The sequence below is a fragment of the Crinia signifera genome, chromosome 2 (genome assembly GCF_055691185.1).
Source record: "Crinia signifera chromosome 2, ASM5569118v1, whole genome shotgun sequence".
NCBI classification, from domain to species: Eukaryota; Metazoa; Chordata; class Amphibia; order Anura; family Myobatrachidae; genus Crinia; species Crinia signifera.
The window spans coordinates 401,387,259-401,406,802 of NC_139218.1; the positions used below are offsets into that span (position 1 = coordinate 401,387,259).

At 50.2% G+C, this 19,544-nt stretch overlaps 1 protein-coding gene across 1 annotated transcript; it reads left to right on the plus strand.

The window, feature by feature from the left end:
* The first annotated feature begins 1,754 nt into the window (after positions 1-1,754).
* Positions 1,755-3,755, plus strand: LOC146058634 (olfactory receptor 52K2-like). The gene is given in 4 exon segments (XM_083170907.1): positions 1,755-1,941; positions 1,944-2,541; positions 2,543-2,717; positions 3,729-3,755. Coding segments are annotated over 4 exon segments (987 nt in total).
* The last annotated feature ends 15,789 nt before the right edge of the window (positions 3,756-19,544 follow it).

Consider the following 19,544-nt stretch of genomic DNA (forward strand, 5'->3'; position numbering starts at 1 on the left):
CGCGTGAGGGGGGCTGTAGTAGGCCGTGAATCGTGGGAGGGGGAGGTCGCGGGGGTCCATGAATCGGGGAAGGGGGCGCAGGGGTGCCGTGAATCGCGGGAGGGGGGGGCACACGGGGTGCCGTGGATTAAGGGAGGGGGGCATGAATCGCAGGAGGGGGGGTCATGTGGGTCCGCGAATGACTGGAGGGGGGGTTGTGGGAGGGGGGGCCGCAAATCACGAGAAGGGGGGCGTGGGGGGGGGGCATGATTCACGGGATGGTGCCGTGAATTGCGGGGGGGGGGGGGGGCATGAATCGTGGGAGTGGGGGTCACGGGGGTCCACGAATCGCGAGAGGCAGAGGGGGTGTGTGGCTGTGGAGTAATGGTGGATGGTGGGCGTGTACTGTAGCCCTGGCTGGGCGGGCCGAGGTGATGTCAAAGGGGTGGTGGTGTGTATAGCACTGGTCTTTTCCCTAGGGGGGGCGGGTTTGTGTAGAACGCTGGGCGGGAATATTATACACGCAGGGGATGAGTGACAGATCTGGCTAAATATATAAGAGATGTGTCTGAGAATGTGGAATACAATATATTCAAAAAAGAAGAGGAATACGTACTCCATAGGTGCCCTCACTCCTGCTGTCATTGGCCTTGTATGTCTGTAGAAGTACAGTATTTTATATTGAATTTAGTACGGAACAGGCAGCCAATGTAGGGACTGACTGAGCGGTGCAGCAGCAGCTGCAGTGTACACACAGACTGCACACTCCAATGGAAGCTGAAGTTATAATTAACATATTGCGTGGATATGAAACCCGGCATTTGGAAATGACACAGAGGGTGTGGTGGGTACAGATTAGCATCATCTCTCTGATAGTTCAAACTTTTAGCCTCTTCTTTTTGGTTGGTGGCAACTTCAAACACCCACCACATCCTAGCAGAGAGGCAAGGGTTCCTCCCTTACTCACAGAAATTGCAAAACCAGGCTAGCATGTACAAGATGGGGATGTTTAAATGAGCCCAGGTGATAATTGGATAACTGGCAGCCAAAATAGTGTAATTAACTCAATGATTTTCCCATGTATCCTTCCTTCTCCATGAATTAGATTTAGTCCCATAGTCTCACATGTACTGGTAACTTTATCACGAATGAACTATCACTATGAACCACACAATGTTTAACACACATTTTATACACACATAATACACAAAGGCTGGATAATCACATAAACCAAGCATTATATGCATTGTGCTGGGACACCACAAATGTTCCTTTAAGGAATTCAGACCTTCAAACCCAAATACCTATGTCTTTAACATTATAAACGTTGATGAAGACAAAAGATGTGAAAGAGACAACTCATTATTTATTATGAGGCAGATGTTCTAAGCCTTCTACACTCATAAAGTGGAGAGAGGTGAAGTTCCAGCCAATCAGTTCCTAGCTGCCATGTTACAGGCTGTTTTCAAAATGACAGTTAGGAGCCAGATGCCTGCTACATTATCTATCTCCCCTATATAACTCTCCAAGGCTTAGGACATCTGCCGCATGTCTTGGAGTGTGAGTGGAGGAACCAGAGAACACAGAGGGTCTTGGTTGGAGTTAAGCCCATTGAGACAGCAATGTCCACCACCGGAACATTTAAAAGTTGAGCATGTATTAAAACTGTAGAATGACCATAGAAAAATGGATATAACTCATAATTCCTGTATTGTTATTTGATGTCTCACTACAGGGCCAGAACCCAACCATTACCTTAATATAAGCAGAAGATAATGTCGCTGCCAAATCCTACCAATGACTTTCCCGTCAAGTTCATCCTCCTGGGGATTCCTGGTCTGGAACACACGTACCTCTATATTGCATTTGCCTTTACTTTGGTCTACATAACATCGGTCATAGGAAATGTAACGCTGCTATTTATCATCGAGGTAGGCCGGAGCCTCCATGAGCCGATGTGTCTTTCTGCTTCCTGTCATCCATCGACCTGGTTTTATCCAGTTCTACAACACCCAGGATGTTTGGAATCCTTTGGTTTAACTCCAAAGAGATTTACTCCGATCTCTGTCTCACACAGATGTTCTTTCGCCATTCCTTCTGTATAATGGAGCCTGCGATACTTCTCTCCATGGCATTTGATCGATATGTAGCCATTTGTAACCCTTTAAGATACTCTTCAATAGTAACAAAATGGCTAATTACAGAAATAGGTCTGCTGGCTGTCAGTAGAGCGGTGCTACTAATGGCCCCATTACCATTCCTGTTAAAACGTCTCCCATTCTGCTCTGCCAACATCATCCGCCACTTCTGCTGTGAGCACATGGCCGTGGTGAAGCTGTCCTGTGCCGATACCACTTTCAACAACATTTACGGCATTGTGGTGGCTCTATTCATCGTGGAGTTAGATTTGATCTTCATCATGTGGTCCTACATTCTTATTATCCATGCTGTGTTCTGCCTGGCCTCCACGGAAGCCAAGGCCAAAGCCCTTGGGACATGTGTTTCCCATATTTGTGCCATACTCGCATTCTACGTTCCAGTTGTTCATTCATCCATGGTCCACTGGAAAAAGTGTCCCAATTCATATTCACATCTTGTTGGCCAACGTATACCTGATGCTGCCACCGCTCATTAACCCTATTGTGTATGGCGCAAAGACTCAACAGATTGGAAACAGGATCATGTCCATCTTCAGACTGGATTGCTTGTCTTCTACCAGCATCCGCTTTGGAAATGGAGTAACTCGGACAGGGCCGGTGCTAGGGTGTCCGGCGCCCTCCTGCAAACCCTAAATTTTGCGCCCTTTTACATAGCCATTACAGCAAGCTGCAGCTCGTTTGTGGGAGCGTATGCACTGTCCACCGTCCCCGCTGCCTATGGCCTGTTGCGGGGGCATCACTTCAGCATTTCATGAGAGGCTCCGTCACCACCCACCCTCCCGCCTCTGATGGCCTGTTGTGGAGGCATTGCTTCAGCATTTCATGCGAGTGGTCGAGACAATGCAGGCATGTCAGGTGGAGGGCTTCAACAGCTAGGTGACATCACACACGACCCAACACATGGCCGGCCTGCATCTGGCTTCACAGCTACCATAGGCTGCGCAGCCAGGATGCAGCCGATACTGTGCAAATGTTTCACTGTTTAGCAAACCGCTCACATCTCAGTGCTGTGTCTGCAAAATGTTGTAGGCATTATTTAAAAAGTGTCTAAATTAATATAAAAAAATATATACAATTATTACAAAAATATGTTATAAACATTTATACTAAAAGACGTACTGTTCTTTGCTGTTTAAATCTTGTACAGTCCCTCCTCTTCTATCTGCATAGGCAGGACACTGATGATGCCATTTCCCCTCTTGTGACTGAGAGGGAAAGGAGGGGAGAGAAGGAGGAGATGGAAGAAGGCAGGGGAGGCACACTGAGAAGAGGGAAGGAAGGGGAGGCAGCCTGTTCATCATTTGATTGACAAGCGCAGGGAGCAATGGGTAGGGGGCGGACCCAGACATGACATCCAGGCATTCACAGTGTCAGTGAGTGAGGGGAGTTGCTCTTCAGGCTGCTGGCTGCCTCTCACAATATGTGACAGGCTGCGGCAGCCAGTAGCCATGATCAAAATATATCTAAAAAATATAAAGGTTAGACAAGAGCAAGGCACGGCACTGGCTGCACAGGCTGTACAGAGACTGGGCGGGGGGGGGATCAAGCATTGCCACACTGCACGGTCACCGCCACTCTTTGTTATTACAGCACAAGAGTCCGACGACCTTCGGTTGAGGAAGAGGGGGCAAGAGGAGAACTTTGGAGGACAGACAGTGTGTGTGTGTGCACTCAGGGTGAGGGAGCAGCTTTTCATACTGCCACCCACTATTAAACAGGCGATGCGGGCAGTGTGCAGGCAGTGACAGTGAGGGCTGAGGCAGCTTTAGCAGAGCAGGGAGGGAGACAGCGCCTTTTCAGCATGGCGCCTCCCTGCTTTGCAGGAGCTGCTTAGTGGGTAGCGCCGGCCCTGAACTCGGACTACCGGATTCTCTCAATGAAATACAAAAATAAAAATCTAAATATTACTACTTGGTCACACACATATTGTTGGCCATTAATCCACTTGGATGTTCAATTCACTCTCTACTCCACAGAGATCATCACTGTACAGATGGAACACAACTAAATCGGGAATACAGTAGAGTACGCACAGTCCAAAACCTCATAGGGTCACCAGAAGGTAAAATACCTCACCCATCTCTCCAATTGTACTGCATGACATTGCCAATTAAGGGTGTCTTCTGCTGGCTGAGGGGCCTATTCATTATTACATATGGGTCGGGCTGTTGCTTCTTGGAGCTCATTTTCGGGCCGGCAGGGGAACCGCTCCTGGAGCTATGCTGAATTTCTCTTGGACCTCAGTATCGGCAGATTGTTCCAAGTTGGGTATTAAATTATTCGGGACCAACAGGCCTTCAGTAATGAATTGTCACGGGGCTATGTTTAGATGACGTCGCGTGAGCTTCAGGAACTTGAGACGGACCAGTAGGAGGAGGGTTAAACCGGGCAGGTTTAATATGAGACTTCATACAGACAGTAATGCTTCAAATACTTCTCTGAATGGCAGTCACTGGAATAGGGTAGACCACTAGATAGGCATAGAAATAATGAGAGGATGGCCGTACGGGAGATGCACACGGAAGGTCCACTGGATAAATGGATAAGGTTGGGCAGGGTAAGCTCCAGGGAGGAGGATAATGTCCAATGAAATGAGGTATGCCGGAGATCCGGAGCGGAAGGAGGCACCGAAGCAGGCTGGGTCACTGGCCGTGGCTGGACCGGAGAGAGCGACGGCTGGAGCACCGAGACGGACTGACACAAGGAACGGGACAGGATGCCAAGGGCACGAGAATAGTCAGGAGTTCTCCCAAGGTGTAAGCAGCTCGAGAGACTTATTGCACTGACACAGTTTAGCCTAGGCAGACCCCCTATATCCCTAGGGAAGGTCACCCTCTTGCCCACAACCAAGATGGCGGCGCCCCCCTCCCGACGCCGCCAGGACACTGACAGACCCCTCCCATGCTCCACAGCACCGCACAACCCTGCCGGACCCGCCGCCTCACGCCAGCCCCCGGGAGACGGAGACACACGCCAGCCGACGGCGGGCACGGACGGGTGAGTATAGTAGCCACCGCGCACCGCGGCGGCAGCGGCGAGTGACATGAATAGGTTCTCAAGCATCCAATCAAATTTGCCATTTTATTGATATGTTTACTTTTAGATATCTAATTCTAGACTAATTCTAGACTTTCTACGAACACACTGTTTGGGTTTAGCAATAAAAAATTTTTTTAAAATAAAACTTTGGTTCATTCCTATTTAATTTGAATTTTAATCTTAAACATTAAAACCGGCTGCTCACATTGTGGACCTTATTCAGATCTGATCGCAGTACAAATTTGTTCTCAAAATGGGCAAAACCATGACCACTGCAGGTGGGGCAGATGTAACATGTGCTGAGAGAGTTAGATTTGGGTGGGGTGTGTTGAAACTGAAATCTAAATTGCAGTGTAAAAATAATGCAGCCAGTATTTACCCTGCACAGAAACAAAATATCTCACACAAATCTAACTCTCTCTATACATGTTACATCTGCCCCACCTGCAGTGCACATGGTTTTGCCCAATTTGAGAACAAATTTGTACTGCGATCAGATCTGAATAAGGGCCTGTATCAGAAGGTATCTACATCTTTGGCACACGCTGTAAGAAAGTAACAGGCATCCGGACAGTTTGGTTATTGTGCGCCAAGGTTTAATGACCAATATCCTGTAGACCAATGTTTGCGTCCTTCCTTATGAAGTGGGATCTCAGCTCAGCCCAAAACGGAAGCCACAGACCATGGACGTGACAACATGGATCCAATCCTCAGTGATTATACTTCATTACCTTCATGTGTGAAGGATTAACCTGTGTGACTGCTGTATGTAGATAGAATAGATAATTGCCGATAATAATTATTTATTCCTCTCTGAAATCTCTCTCAGCAGAACTGTGAGCTCCTTATATTATACTGATGCTGAGGTCCCATCACAGGAAAATGATTAATGAAAATGAAAATCTAGTTAAAATATTTCCTTTACAAGGAGGCACAGTACATAGATCAGTGCCGTATACAGACATTTTGGTGCCTTGTGCCAGAAAGGGAATTGGTGCAACCCCCACCTTATGCACATAATCCCCCCAGGAGTAGCACCGCTTATGCACATAATACCCCCAGGAGTAGCACCGCTTATGCACATAATCCCCCCAGGAGTAGCACCGCTTATGCACATAATACCCCCAGGAGTAGCACCGCTTATGCACATAATACCCCCAGGAGTAGCACTGCTTATGCACATAATACCCCCAGGAGTAGCACCGCTTACAGTATGCACATAATACCCCCAGGAGTAGCACCACTTATGCACATAATACCCCCAGGAGTAGCACCGCTTATGCACATAATACCCCCAGGAGTAGCACCGCTTATGCACATAATACCCCCAGGAGTAGCACCGCTTACAGTATGCACATAATACCCCCAGGAGTAGCACCACTTATGCACATAATACCCCCAGGAGTAGCACTACTTATGCACATAATTCCCCCAGGAGTAGCACCACTTATGCACATAATGCCTACAGGAGTAGCACAACTCCACAGGATTAGGGCTGCGCTGCTTACACACCTAATGGCCACAGGAGAAGTGCCACTTATGCACATAATGCCCCCAGGAGTAGCACCACTTATGCACATAATACCCCCAGGAGTAGCACCACTTATGCACATAATACCCCCAGGAGTAGCACTACTTATGCACATAATTCCCCCAGGAGTAGCACCACTTATGCACATAATACCCCCAGGAGTAGCACCGCTTATGCACATAATGCCTACAGGAGTAGCACAACTCCACAGGATTAGGGCTGCGCTGCTTACACACCTAATGGCCACAGGAGAAGTGCCACTTATGCACATAATGCCCACAGGAGTAACACTGTTTACACGTACAATGCCCACAGGAGTAGTGCCTGTGGGAGTAGCAAAGTTTACACACATACTGTAGCTCCTGCAGGAGTAGCGCTGCTTGCACACATGGGACCTTATTGTTGTTATTATTATTATTATGAGCCGCTCTCGGGCCAGCATTCCCTGGAGCTGGGGGGATCGGAGGCTCTTCTAGCTGCTGGCGCTGCTGTCTGTCAGACTGTGTGTTAGGCATAGCAGTCGGACAGCAGCAGGATGCAGAGCAGGGAGAGTGCATATCCTACCTGGTGTCTTCCTGCTCTGCAGACTATGTGTATGCCAGCAGATGCACCAACAAGGCACCACTGGCACACACCGAGTTCTGGCCTTCCGTAGCTACACTGATGTACGGCACATTAGCACCCCAGGAAACCAGCCCCCTTTTATCCCCCCACTCCCATACTGTGATTGGGTGGCCCAGGTGTAATTGCGTGCTGCTCAGCTTAGATCCCCTCCTGGGCTGGTCTAGGGGGTACATTTACTAAACTTCTATCAAAAGTTATTTCTCAGAAATGGCAAAGTCCTTGAGCAAAATATTCCTTGTCAGTCATGTAGCTTAGAAAAGCAGAACAGGCGTAGGCATAACTTATAACACAACATGGCAGACAGGATACAAAATGGCAGCTACAATGTGGAGAATACAATATCAGCTTTCAAAAAATAAAAAACAGCTGATGTTGCCCATCGCAACCAATCAGATTCTGCCTATCATTCCTCTACTGCATCCTAGAAAATAATAGACAGAATCTGCCGTCTGTCGCCGCCCCGCCAAGCACCCCTATCCCGCCGCCCATGCAAATCCCCCCTCAATCCCCCACAGCCTTACCTATCGCGCTGGTCCCGGTGGCTCCGTTCTTCTGCTGAGGACCACCAGAAAATGGCCGCCCCCATACAGCAGAACTGTGTGCTATATGGGGGTGGCCATTTTGTGGTGTTCCTCAGCAGAAGAACGGAGCCGCCGGGACCAGCACGATAGGTAAGTCTGCGGGGGATTGAGGGGGGTTTAACTATAGCACCGCAGCCCCCGGCGCCCCCACATGCACAGTGCCCCCCCCCCGTGGTGGCGGGGGCTGCGGTGCTATAGTTACGCCGCTGGCCTCCCTGTTAAGGGGTATTTGCCGATATCCTTTGGTTAGATCTAAGGTGGATGTGTAGCAGGCTCCACCTAACCTGTCAAACAGCTCATCCATTCATGGCTTGGGGAACGCAACTGTCACGGTTACCTTATTTAACTTCCAGTAGTTCAGGCAGAACCAGGTGGGGACCAGTACCAGACCTGTCACTACGGGAAGGTATTGTAACCCCTAGCCTGCCTCAATAACTCTTGTGTCATTCTATATGCTGGTTGCTTGTAGAACTTTGCTTCTCCAGTCTCCACATGATGTGTGGCTAGCTTAAGCCAGCCTGGCAAGCAGGCGTATTGGGCCTTATGTTCCATTAGCACCTTCCCCATTCTGCTGCTGTTGGTCCATATCATGGTTGCCTACCTCACCCTCTGCTTCAGGGACACAATGCTCTGTTCCTGGACTTCCCTGGTAATGTATGATTGCCAGCACCTGTGGTGACACCTTTCTTATCAGTTACCTAGCTCGCCACAGGTGCTGGCAATCATACATTATCCATACATCCCAGCATGCCCCTCTCCAGGAGGACACAATGCTCTGTTCCTGGGCTTCTCTGGTAATGTATGATTGCCAGCACCTGTGGTGACACCTTTCTTATCAGTTACCTAGCTCCCCACAGGTGCTGGCAATCATACATTATCCATACCTCCCAGCATGCCCCTCTCCAGGAGGACATAATGCTCTGCTCCTGGCCTTCCCTGGTAATGTATGATTGCCAGCACCTGTGGTGACACCTTTCTTATCAGTTACCTAGCTCCCCACAGGTGCTGGCAATCATACATTATCCATACCTCCCAGCATGCCCCTCTCCAGGAGGACACAATGCTCTGTTCCTGGACTTCCCTGGTAATGTATGATTGCCAGCACCTGTGGTGACACCTTTCTTATCAGTTACCTAGCTCCCCACAGGTGCTGGCAATCATACATTATCCATACATCCCAGCATGCCCCTCTCCAGGAGGACACAATGCTCTGTTCCTGGGCTTCTCTGGTAATGTATGATTGCCAGCACCTGTGGTGACACCTTTCTTATCAGTTACCTAGCTCCCCACAGGTGCTGGCAATCATACATTATCCATACCTCCCAGCATGCCCCACTCCAGGAGGACATAATGCTCTGCTCCTGGCCTTCCCTGGTAATGTATGATTGCCAGCACCTGTGGTGACACCTTTCTTATCAGTTACCTAGCTCCCCACAGGTGCTGGCAATCATACATTATCCATACCTCCCAGCATGCCCCTCTCCAGGAGGACACAATGCTCTGTTCCTGGACTTCCCTGGTAATGTATGATTGCCAGCACCTGTGGTGACACCTTTCTTATCAGTTACCTAGCTCCCCACAGGTGCTGGCAATCATACATTATCCATACATCCCAGCATGCCCCTCTCCAGGAGGACACAATGCTCTGTTCCTGGGCTTCTCTGGTAATGTATGATTGCCAGCACCTGTGGTGACACCTTTCTTATCAGTTACCTAGCTCCCCACAGGTGCTGGCAATCATACATTATCCATACCTCCCAGCATGCCCCTCTCCAGGAGGACATAATGCTCTGCTCCTGGCCTTCCCTGGTAATGTATGATTGCCAGCACCTGTGGTGACACCTTTCTTATCAGTTACCTAGCTCCCCACAGGTGCTGGCAATCATACATTATCCATACCTCCCAGCATGCCCCTCTCCAGGAGGACACAATGCTCTGCTCCTGGGCTTCCCTGGTAATGTATGATTGCCAGCACCTGTGGTGACACCTTTCTTATCAGTTACCTAGCTCCCCACAGGTGCTGGCAATCCTACATTATCCATACCTCCCAGCATGCCCCTCTCCAGGAGGACACAATGCTCTGCTCCTGGACTTCCCTGGTAATGTAGGATTGCCAGCACCTGTGGTGACACCTTTCTTATCAGTTACCTAGCTCCCCACAGGTGCTGGCAATCATACATTATCCATACCTCCCAGCATGCCCCTCTCCAGGAGGACACAATGCTCTGTTCCTGGACTTCCCTGGTAATGTATGATTGCCAGCACCTGTGGTGACACCTTTCTTATCAGTTACCTAGCTCCCCACAGGTGCTGGCAATCATACATTATCCATACCTCCCAGCATGCCCCTCTCCAGGAGGACACAATGCTTTGTTCCTGGACTTCCCTGGTCATGTATGATTGCCAGCACCTGTGATGACACCTTTCTTATCAGTTACCTAGCTCCCCACAGGTGCTGGCAATCATACATTATCCATACCTCCCAGCATGCCCCTCTCCAGGAGGACACAATGCTCTGCTCCTGGACTTCCCTGGTAATGTATGATTGCCAGCACCTGTGGTGACACCTTTCTTATCAGTTACCTAGCTCCCCACAGGTGCTGGCAATCATACATTATCCATACCTCCCAGCATGCCCCTCTCCAGGAGGACACAAAGCTCTGCTCCTGGGCTTCCCTAATAATGTATGATTGCCAGCACCTGTGGTGACACCTTTCTTATCAGTTACCCAGCTCCCCACAGGTGCTGGCAATCATACATTATCCATACATCCCAGCATGCCCCTCTCCAGGAGGACACAATGCTCTGTTCCTGGGCTTCTCTGGTAATGTATGATTGCCAGCACCTGTGGTGACACCTTTCTTATCAGTTACCTAGCTCCCCACAGGTGCTGGCAATCATACATTATCCATACCTCCCAGCATGCCCCACTCCAGGAGGACATAATGCTCTGCTCCTGGCCTTCCCTGGTAATGTATGATTGCCAGCACCTGTGGTGACACCTTTCTTATCAGTTACCTAGCTCCCCACAGGTGCTGGCAATCATACATTATCCATACCTCCCAGCATGCCCCTCTCCAGGAGGACACAATGCTCTGTTCCTGGACTTCCCTGGTAATGTATGATTGCCAGCACCTGTGGTGACACCTTTCTTATCAGTTACCTAGCTCCCCACAGGTGCTGGCAATCATACATTATCCATACCTCCCAGCATGCCCCTCTCCAGGAGGACACAATGCTTTGTTCCTGGACTTCCCTGGTCATGTATGATTGCCAGCACCTGTGATGACACCTTTCTTATCAGTTACCTAGCTCCCCACAGGTGCTGGCAATCATACATCATCCATACCTCCCAGCATGCCCCTCTCCAGGAGGACACAATGCTCTGCTCCTGGACTTCCCTGGTAATGTATGATTGCCAGCACCTGTGGTGACACCTTTCTTATCAGTTACCTAGCTCCCCACAGGTGCTGGCAATCATACATTATCCATACCTCCCAGCATGCCCCTCTCCAGGAGGACACAATGCTCTGCTCCTGGACTTCCCTGGTAATGTAGGATTGCCAGCACCTGTGGTGACACCTTTCTTTTCAGTTACCTAGCTCCCCACAGGTGCTGGCAATCCTACATTATCCATACCTCCCAGCATGCCCCTCTCCAGGAGTACACAATGCTCTGCTCCTGGGCTTCCCTGGTAATGTAGGATTGCCAGCACCTGTGGTGACACCTTTCTTATCAGTTACCCGGCTCACCACAGGTGCTGGCAATCCTACATTATCCATACCTCCCAGCATGCCCCTCTCCAGGAGGACACAATGCTCTGTTCCTGGGCTTCACTGGTAATGTAAGATTGCCAGCACCTGTGGTGAGACCTTTCTTATCAGTTACCCAGCTCCTCACAGGTGCTGGCAATCCTACATTATCCATACCTCCCAGCATGCCCCTCTCCAGGAGGACACAGTGCTCTGTTCTTGGGCTTCCCTGGTAATGTATGATTGCCAGCACCTGTGGTGACACCTTTCTTATCAGTTACCTAGCTCCCCACAGGTGCTGGCAATCCTACATTATCCATATCTCCCAGCATGCCCCTCTCCAGGAGGACACAGTGCTCTGTTCCTGGGCTTCCCTGGTAATGTAGGATTGCCAGCACCTGTGGTGACACCTTTCTTATCAGTTACCTAGCTCCCCACAGGTGCTGGCAATCATACATTATCCATACATCCCAGCATGCCCCTCTCCAGGAGGACACAGTGCTCTGTTCCTGGGCTTCCCTGGTAATGTAGGATTGCCAGCACCTGTGGTGACACCTTTCTTATCAGTTACCTAGCTCCCCACAGGTGCTGGCAATCATACATTATCCATACCTCCCAGCATGCCCCTCTCCAGGAGGACATAATGCTCTGCTCCTGGCCTTCCCTGGTAATGTATGATTGCCAGCACCTGTGGTGACACCTTTCTTATCAGTTACCTAGCTCCCCACAGGTGCTGGCAATCATACATTATCCATACCTCCCAGCATGCCCCTCTCCAGGAGGACACAATGCTCTGCTCCTGGGCTTCCCTGGTAATGTATGATTGCCAGCACCTGTGGTGACACCTTTCTTATCAGTTACCTAGCTCCCCACAGGTGCTGGCAATCCTACATTATCCATACCTCCCAGCATGCCCCTCTCCAGGAGGACACAATGCTCTGCTCCTGGACTTCCCTGGTAATGTAGGATTGCCAGCACCTGTGGTGACACCTTTCTTATCAGTTACCTAGCTCCCCACAGGTGCTGGCAATCATACATTATCCATACCTCCCAGCATGCCCCTCTCCAGGAGGACACAATGCTCTGTTCCTGGACTTCCCTGGTAATGTATGATTGCCAGCACCTGTGGTGACACCTTTCTTATCAGTTACCTAGCTCCCCACAGGTGCTGGCAATCATACATTATCCATACCTCCCAGCATGCCCCTCTCCAGGAGGACACAATGCTTTGTTCCTGGACTTCCCTGGTCATGTATGATTGCCAGCACCTGTGATGACACCTTTCTTATCAGTTACCTAGCTCCCCACAGGTGCTGGCAATCATACATTATCCATACCTCCCAGCATGCCCCTCTCCAGGAGGACACAATGCTCTGCTCCTGGACTTCCCTGGTAATGTATGATTGCCAGCACCTGTGGTGACACCTTTCTTATCAGTTACCTAGCTCCCCACAGGTGCTGGCAATCATACATTATCCATACCTCCCAGCATGCCCCTCTCCAGGAGGACACAAAGCTCTGCTCCTGGGCTTCCCTAATAATGTATGATTGCCAGCACCTGTGGTGACACCTTTCTTATCAGTTACCCAGCTCCCCACAGGTGCTGGCAATCATACATTATCCATACATCCCAGCATGCCCCTCTCCAGGAGGACACAATGCTCTGTTCCTGGGCTTCTCTGGTAATGTATGATTGCCAGCACCTGTGGTGACACCTTTCTTATCAGTTACCTAGCTCCCCACAGGTGCTGGCAATCATACATTATCCATACCTCCCAGCATGCCCCACTCCAGGAGGACATAATGCTCTGCTCCTGGCCTTCCCTGGTAATGTATGATTGCCAGCACCTGTGGTGACACCTTTCTTATCAGTTACCTAGCTCCCCACAGGTGCTGGCAATCATACATTATCCATACCTCCCAGCATGCCCCTCTCCAGGAGGACACAATGCTCTGTTCCTGGACTTCCCTGGTAATGTATGATTGCCAGCACCTGTGGTGACACCTTTCTTATCAGTTACCTAGCTCCCCACAGGTGCTGGCAATCATACATTATCCATACATCCCAGCATGCCCCTCTCCAGGAGGACACAATGCTCTGTTCCTGGGCTTCTCTGGTAATGTATGATTGCCAGCACCTGTGGTGACACCTTTCTTATCAGTTACCTAGCTCCCCACAGGTGCTGGCAATCATACATTATCCATACCTCCCAGCATGCCCCTCTCCAGGAGGACATAATGCTCTGCTCCTGGCCTTCCCTGGTAATGTATGATTGCCAGCACCTGTGGTGACACCTTTCTTATCAGTTACCTAGCTCCCCACAGGTGCTGGCAATCATACATTATCCATACCTCCCAGCATGCCCCTCTCCAGGAGGACACAATGCTCTGCTCCTGGGCTTCCCTGGTAATGTATGATTGCCAGCACCTGTGGTGACACCTTTCTTATCAGTTACCTAGCTCCCCACAGGTGCTGGCAATCCTACATTATCCATACCTCCCAGCATGCCCCTCTCCAGGAGGACACAATGCTCTGCTCCTGGACTTCCCTGGTAATGTAGGATTGCCAGCACCTGTGGTGACACCTTTCTTATCAGTTACCTAGCTCCCCACAGGTGCTGGCAATCATACATTATCCATACCTCCCAGCATGCCCCTCTCCAGGAGGACACAATGCTTTGTTCCTGGACTTCCCTGGTCATGTATGATTGCCAGCACCTGTGATGACACCTTTCTTATCAGTTACCTAGCTCCCCACAGGTGCTGGCAATCATACATTATCCATACCTCCCAGCATGCCCCTCTCCAGGAGGACACAATGCTCTGCTCCTGGACTTCCCTGGTAATGTATGATTGCCAGCACCTGTGGTGACACCTTTCTTATCAGTTACCTAGCTCCCCACAGGTGCTGGCAATCATACATTATCCATACCTCCCAGCATGCCCCTCTCCAGGAGGACACAAAGCTCTGCTCCTGGGCTTCCCTAATAATGTATGATTGCCAGCACCTGTGGTGACACCTTTCTTATCAGTTACCCAGCTCCCCACAGGTGCTGGCAATCATACATTATCCATACCTCCCAGCATGCCCCTCTCCAGGAGGACACAATGCTCTGCTCCTGGACTTCCCTGGTAATGTAGGATTGCCAGCACCTGTGGTGACACCTTTCTTTTCAGTTACCTAGCTCCCCACAGGTGCTGGCAATCCTACATTATCCATACCTCCCAGCATGCCCCTCTCCAGGAGTACACAATGCTCTGCTCCTGGGCTTCCCTGGTAATGTAGGATTGCCAGCACCTGTGGTGACACCTTTCTTATCAGTTACCCGGCTCACCACAGGTGCTGGCAATCCTACATTATCCATACCTCCCAGCATGCCCCTCTCCAGGAGGACACAATGCTCTGTTCCTGGGCTTCACTGGTAATGTAAGATTGCCAGCACCTGTGGTGAGACCTTTCTTATCAGTTACCCAGCTCCTCACAGGTGCTGGCAATCCTACATTATCCATACCTCCCAGCATGCCCCTCTCCAGGAGGACACAGTGCTCTGTTCTTGGGCTTCCCTGGTAATGTATGATTGCCAGCACCTGTGGTGACACCTTTCTTATCAGTTACCTAGCTCCCCACAGGTGCTGGCAATCCTACATTATCCATATCTCCCAGCATGCCCCTCTCCAGGAGGACACAGTGCTCTGTTCCTGGGCTTCCCTGGTAATGTAGGATTGCCAGCACCTGTGGTGACACTTTTCTTATCAGTTACCTGGCTCCCCACAGGTGCTGGCAATCATACATTATCCATACCTCCCAGCATGCCCCTCTCCAGGAGGACACAGTGCTCTGTTCCTGGGCTTCCCTGGTAATGTAGGATTACCAGCACCTGTGGTGACACTTTTCTTATCAGTTACCCAGCTCCTCACAGGTGCTGGCAATCCTACATTATCCATACCTCCCAGCATGCCCCTCTCCAGGAGGACACAATGCTCTGTTCCTGGGCTTCCCTGGTCATGTATGATTGCCAGCACCTGTGGTGACACGTTTCTTATCAGTTACCTGGCTCCCCACAGGTGCTGGCAATCATACATTATCCATGCCTCCCAGCATGCCCCTCTCCAGGAGGACACAATGCTTTGCTCCTGGACTTCCCTGGTAATGTAGGATTGCCAGCACCTGTGGTGACACCTTTCTTATCAGTTACCTAGCTCCCCACAGGTGCTGGCAATCCTACATTATCCATACCTCCCAGCATGCCCCTCTCCAGGAGGACACAATGCTCTGTTCCTGGGCTTCCCTGGTAATGTATGATTGCCAGCACCTGTGGTGACACCTTTCTTATCAGTTACCTAGCTCCCCACAGGTGCTGGCAATCATACATTATCCATACCTCCCAGCATGCCCCTCTCCAGGAGGACACAAAGCTCTGCTCCTGGGCTTCCCTAATAATGTATGATTGCCAGCACCTGTGGTGACACCTTTCTTATCAGTTACCCAGCTCCCCACAGGTGCTGGCAATCATACATTATCCATACCTCCCAGCATGCCCCTCTCCAGGAGGACACAATGCTCTGCTCCTGGACTTCCCTGGTAATGTATGATTGCCAGCACCTGTGGTGACACCTTTCTTATCAGTTACCCAGCTCCCCACAGGTGCTGGCAATCATACATTATCCATACCTCCCAGCATGCCCCTCTCCAGGAGGACACAAAGCTCTGCTCCTGGGCTTCCCTAATAATGTATGATTGCCAGCACCTGTGGTGACACCTTTCTTATCAGTTACCCAGCTCCTCACAGGTGCTGGCAATCCTACATTATCCATACCTCCCAGCATGCCCCTCTCCAGGAGGACACAATGCTCTGTTCCTGGGCTTCCCTGGTCATGTATGATTGCCAGCACCTGTGGTGACACGTTTCTTATCAGTTACCTGGCTCCCCACAGGTGCTGGCAATCATACATTATCCATGCCTCCCAGCATGCCCCTCTCCAGGAGGACACAATGCTTTGCTCCTGGACTTCCCTGGTAATGTAGGATTGCCAGCACCTGTGGTGACACCTTTCTTATCAGTTACCTAGCTCCCCACAGGTGCTGGCAATCCTACATTATCCATACCTCCCAGCATGCCCCTCTCCAGGAGGACACAATGCTCTGTTCCTGGGCTTCCCTGGTAATGTATGATTGCCAGCACCTGTGGTGACACCTTTCTTATCAGTTACCTAGCTCCCCACAGGTGCTGGCAATCCTACATTATCCATACCTCCCAGCATGCCCCTCTCCAAGAGGACACAATGCTCTGTTCCTGGGCTTCCCTGGTAATGTATGATTGCCAGCACCTGTGGTGACACGTTTCTTATCAGTTACCTAGCTCCCCACAGGTGCTGGCAATCCTACATTATCCATACCTCCCAGCATGCCCCTCTCCAGGAGTACACAATGCTCTGTTCCTGGGCTTCCCTGGTAATGTAGGATTGCCAGCACCTGTGGTGACACCTTTCTTATCAGTTACCTAGCTCCCCACGTGCTGGCAATCATACATTGTACATACCTCCCAGCATGCCCCTCTCCAGGAGGACACAATGCTCTTCTCCTGGGCTTCACTGGTAATGTAAGATTGCCAGCACCTGTGGTGACACCTTTCTTATCAGTTACCCAGCTCCTCACAGGTGCTGGCAATCCTACATTATCCATACCTCCCAGCATGCCCCTCTCCAGGAGGACACAATGCTCTGCTCTTGGGCTTCCCTGGTAATGTATGATTGCCAGCACTCGTGGTCCTCCTCTACGCCTCTCAGTCCGCAGCGGGGAGCTGCCGGAGTCGCCGGCAGCTTGAAGAAGATGGAAGAAGCCCTGGACTACTGTGGATCAAGCCTGAAGAACTTCCATGGAGGACCTGGATGAGTTGGATTTCCTTCCACAGGTCCACCATGGATTTCTTCGGACCCCGGACCGGACGCCGACATGAAGATCGACATGCAGAAGAATGCCGACATGGATCCGGAACCAAGACAAGGCACCGGATCAAGACTCTGGGACCTACCTAGGATCAAGATAGGTAAGTATCAGTGTGTGTGTAATGTATGTATTAAACTTTTATTTTTCAGGTGTCAGTGTGTATTTATTTAACTATTTTTTTTACTGTGGAACTAAAAGACCCAGCGGGCCCTTTAATACCCCGCAGGATGGGACTTGTGGTTCTCCAAGTCCCAGCTTGCGGGAGAGGCTTGCTGGGACTCATAGTTCCACAGTTTAAAACAATAGTTTATTCATCTTTTTTTTACACCAAGATCAGCCCGGTGGCCACCGCACAGGGCCAGTGGCGGATTCAGGGGGGGGGCACCCGGGCACGTGCCCCCCCTGTCATTTATTTTGTAGCTGAGGACCAGGGCTTTCCAACGAGCCCAGCCCCGTGTCTCTAGCCCCCGGGAACCGGAGATATCGCCTGGCAAACCTGTAACGTTTTTTCCCCATAGGATAATGTGGGACCCGTCAATTCCGACCCCCACCTGGTTCCGACGGCTGCCAGTTCCCACCCTGGCATCACAGAAGCTTGCGGTTGATATCATTCAATTTCAAATCGCTGGGCCTTCAATATGATACCAGGCTGGTCCAAATCGGTCAATCGGTTCCAGAGGTATTGCGTGTAAACCGATTTTTTTATTTTTGAAATGTAATTTCATGGCTGTTCATGATTTTGAGGGCAGATTACTCTGGAACCAAACATTTCAGCTTCACTGGACCAAAATCATTCAAAGCCCACTCAAATGTTCTTCAATAAAATACTTGTCTCATGTAAATGGGTCAGTTGGTTCCGAAGATATAGCCGGTTAAATGAGATAACTGGTTAAAGGGGGGAGGGGTGGTTTTCTCTCCCCCTCAGACCAGAAAATGCAGGGACTAGGCTGGTGTAAAAGGGGCCAACCTGGGAATGCATTTTCTGGTGTGAAAGGGGTATTATTTCCAATAGCCAAGACCTGCAGTGCTCTGAATACAGCCAGGCTCTGCCACTGTCAGTGGCTATCACTTCTGCCTGGTGGCGGCTGTCCCCCATTTACCACAAGCATGTATTCCCCTTTGGCAATGAGCATATAATCCCACATGGCAACGAGCATGGAACCTCTGGCAATGAGCATGGAACCCTTGGCAATGAGCATGTAGAGAAGCAGCACTTCTCTGCTCTTATGTAGCATAATTTTTAATAGGCATTATGGTGTTTGGCATAACACATAATGGACATAATGGCGTGTAACTTAACGTGTCATGGACATTATGGTGTAAATGTTTAATGCGCGCCTTTGGTGGACAATGTCCCTGTTTATGAAGTGTATTGTGAATTTTGCCTTAATCTGTGTGGCATTATGTGAATTCTGGCTCAATCCGTGTGGCATTATGTGAATTTTGGCTCAATCCATGTGGCATTATGTGAATTTTGGCTCAATCCGTGTGGCATTATGTGAATTTTGACACAATCCATTTGGCATCATGTGTAAGGGGCAAGTATAATGGGGTCTAGTATTTTGGTGCATAATGTGTAGAAGTTGTATATGGTGTTGACACGCCCCCTGTTGAGTGGCCACACACCATTTTCTGGAGCGCGCCTTTGGCGCGCGCACAACTACATCCTTCACTTTTGTCGCCATGGTGGGCCTGCATACTTTAAATGCCAGGGCCTATTTTTAATTCCATTCCCACCCTCTCCTGCCGCTCTCTTAGCATGTACACTGGCACCACTAACACCGCCCCTCCCCCACCCAAACCCTTTTTTATCATGGTGCCCCCCCTGTCATTTTATCCTGGATCCGCCCCTGCACAGGGCCACCGGGGACTGCACCAAGCTTCAGCCTGGTCAGGTAAGTCCTGGAGGGGGGGCACCCCTTTATTGGGGGG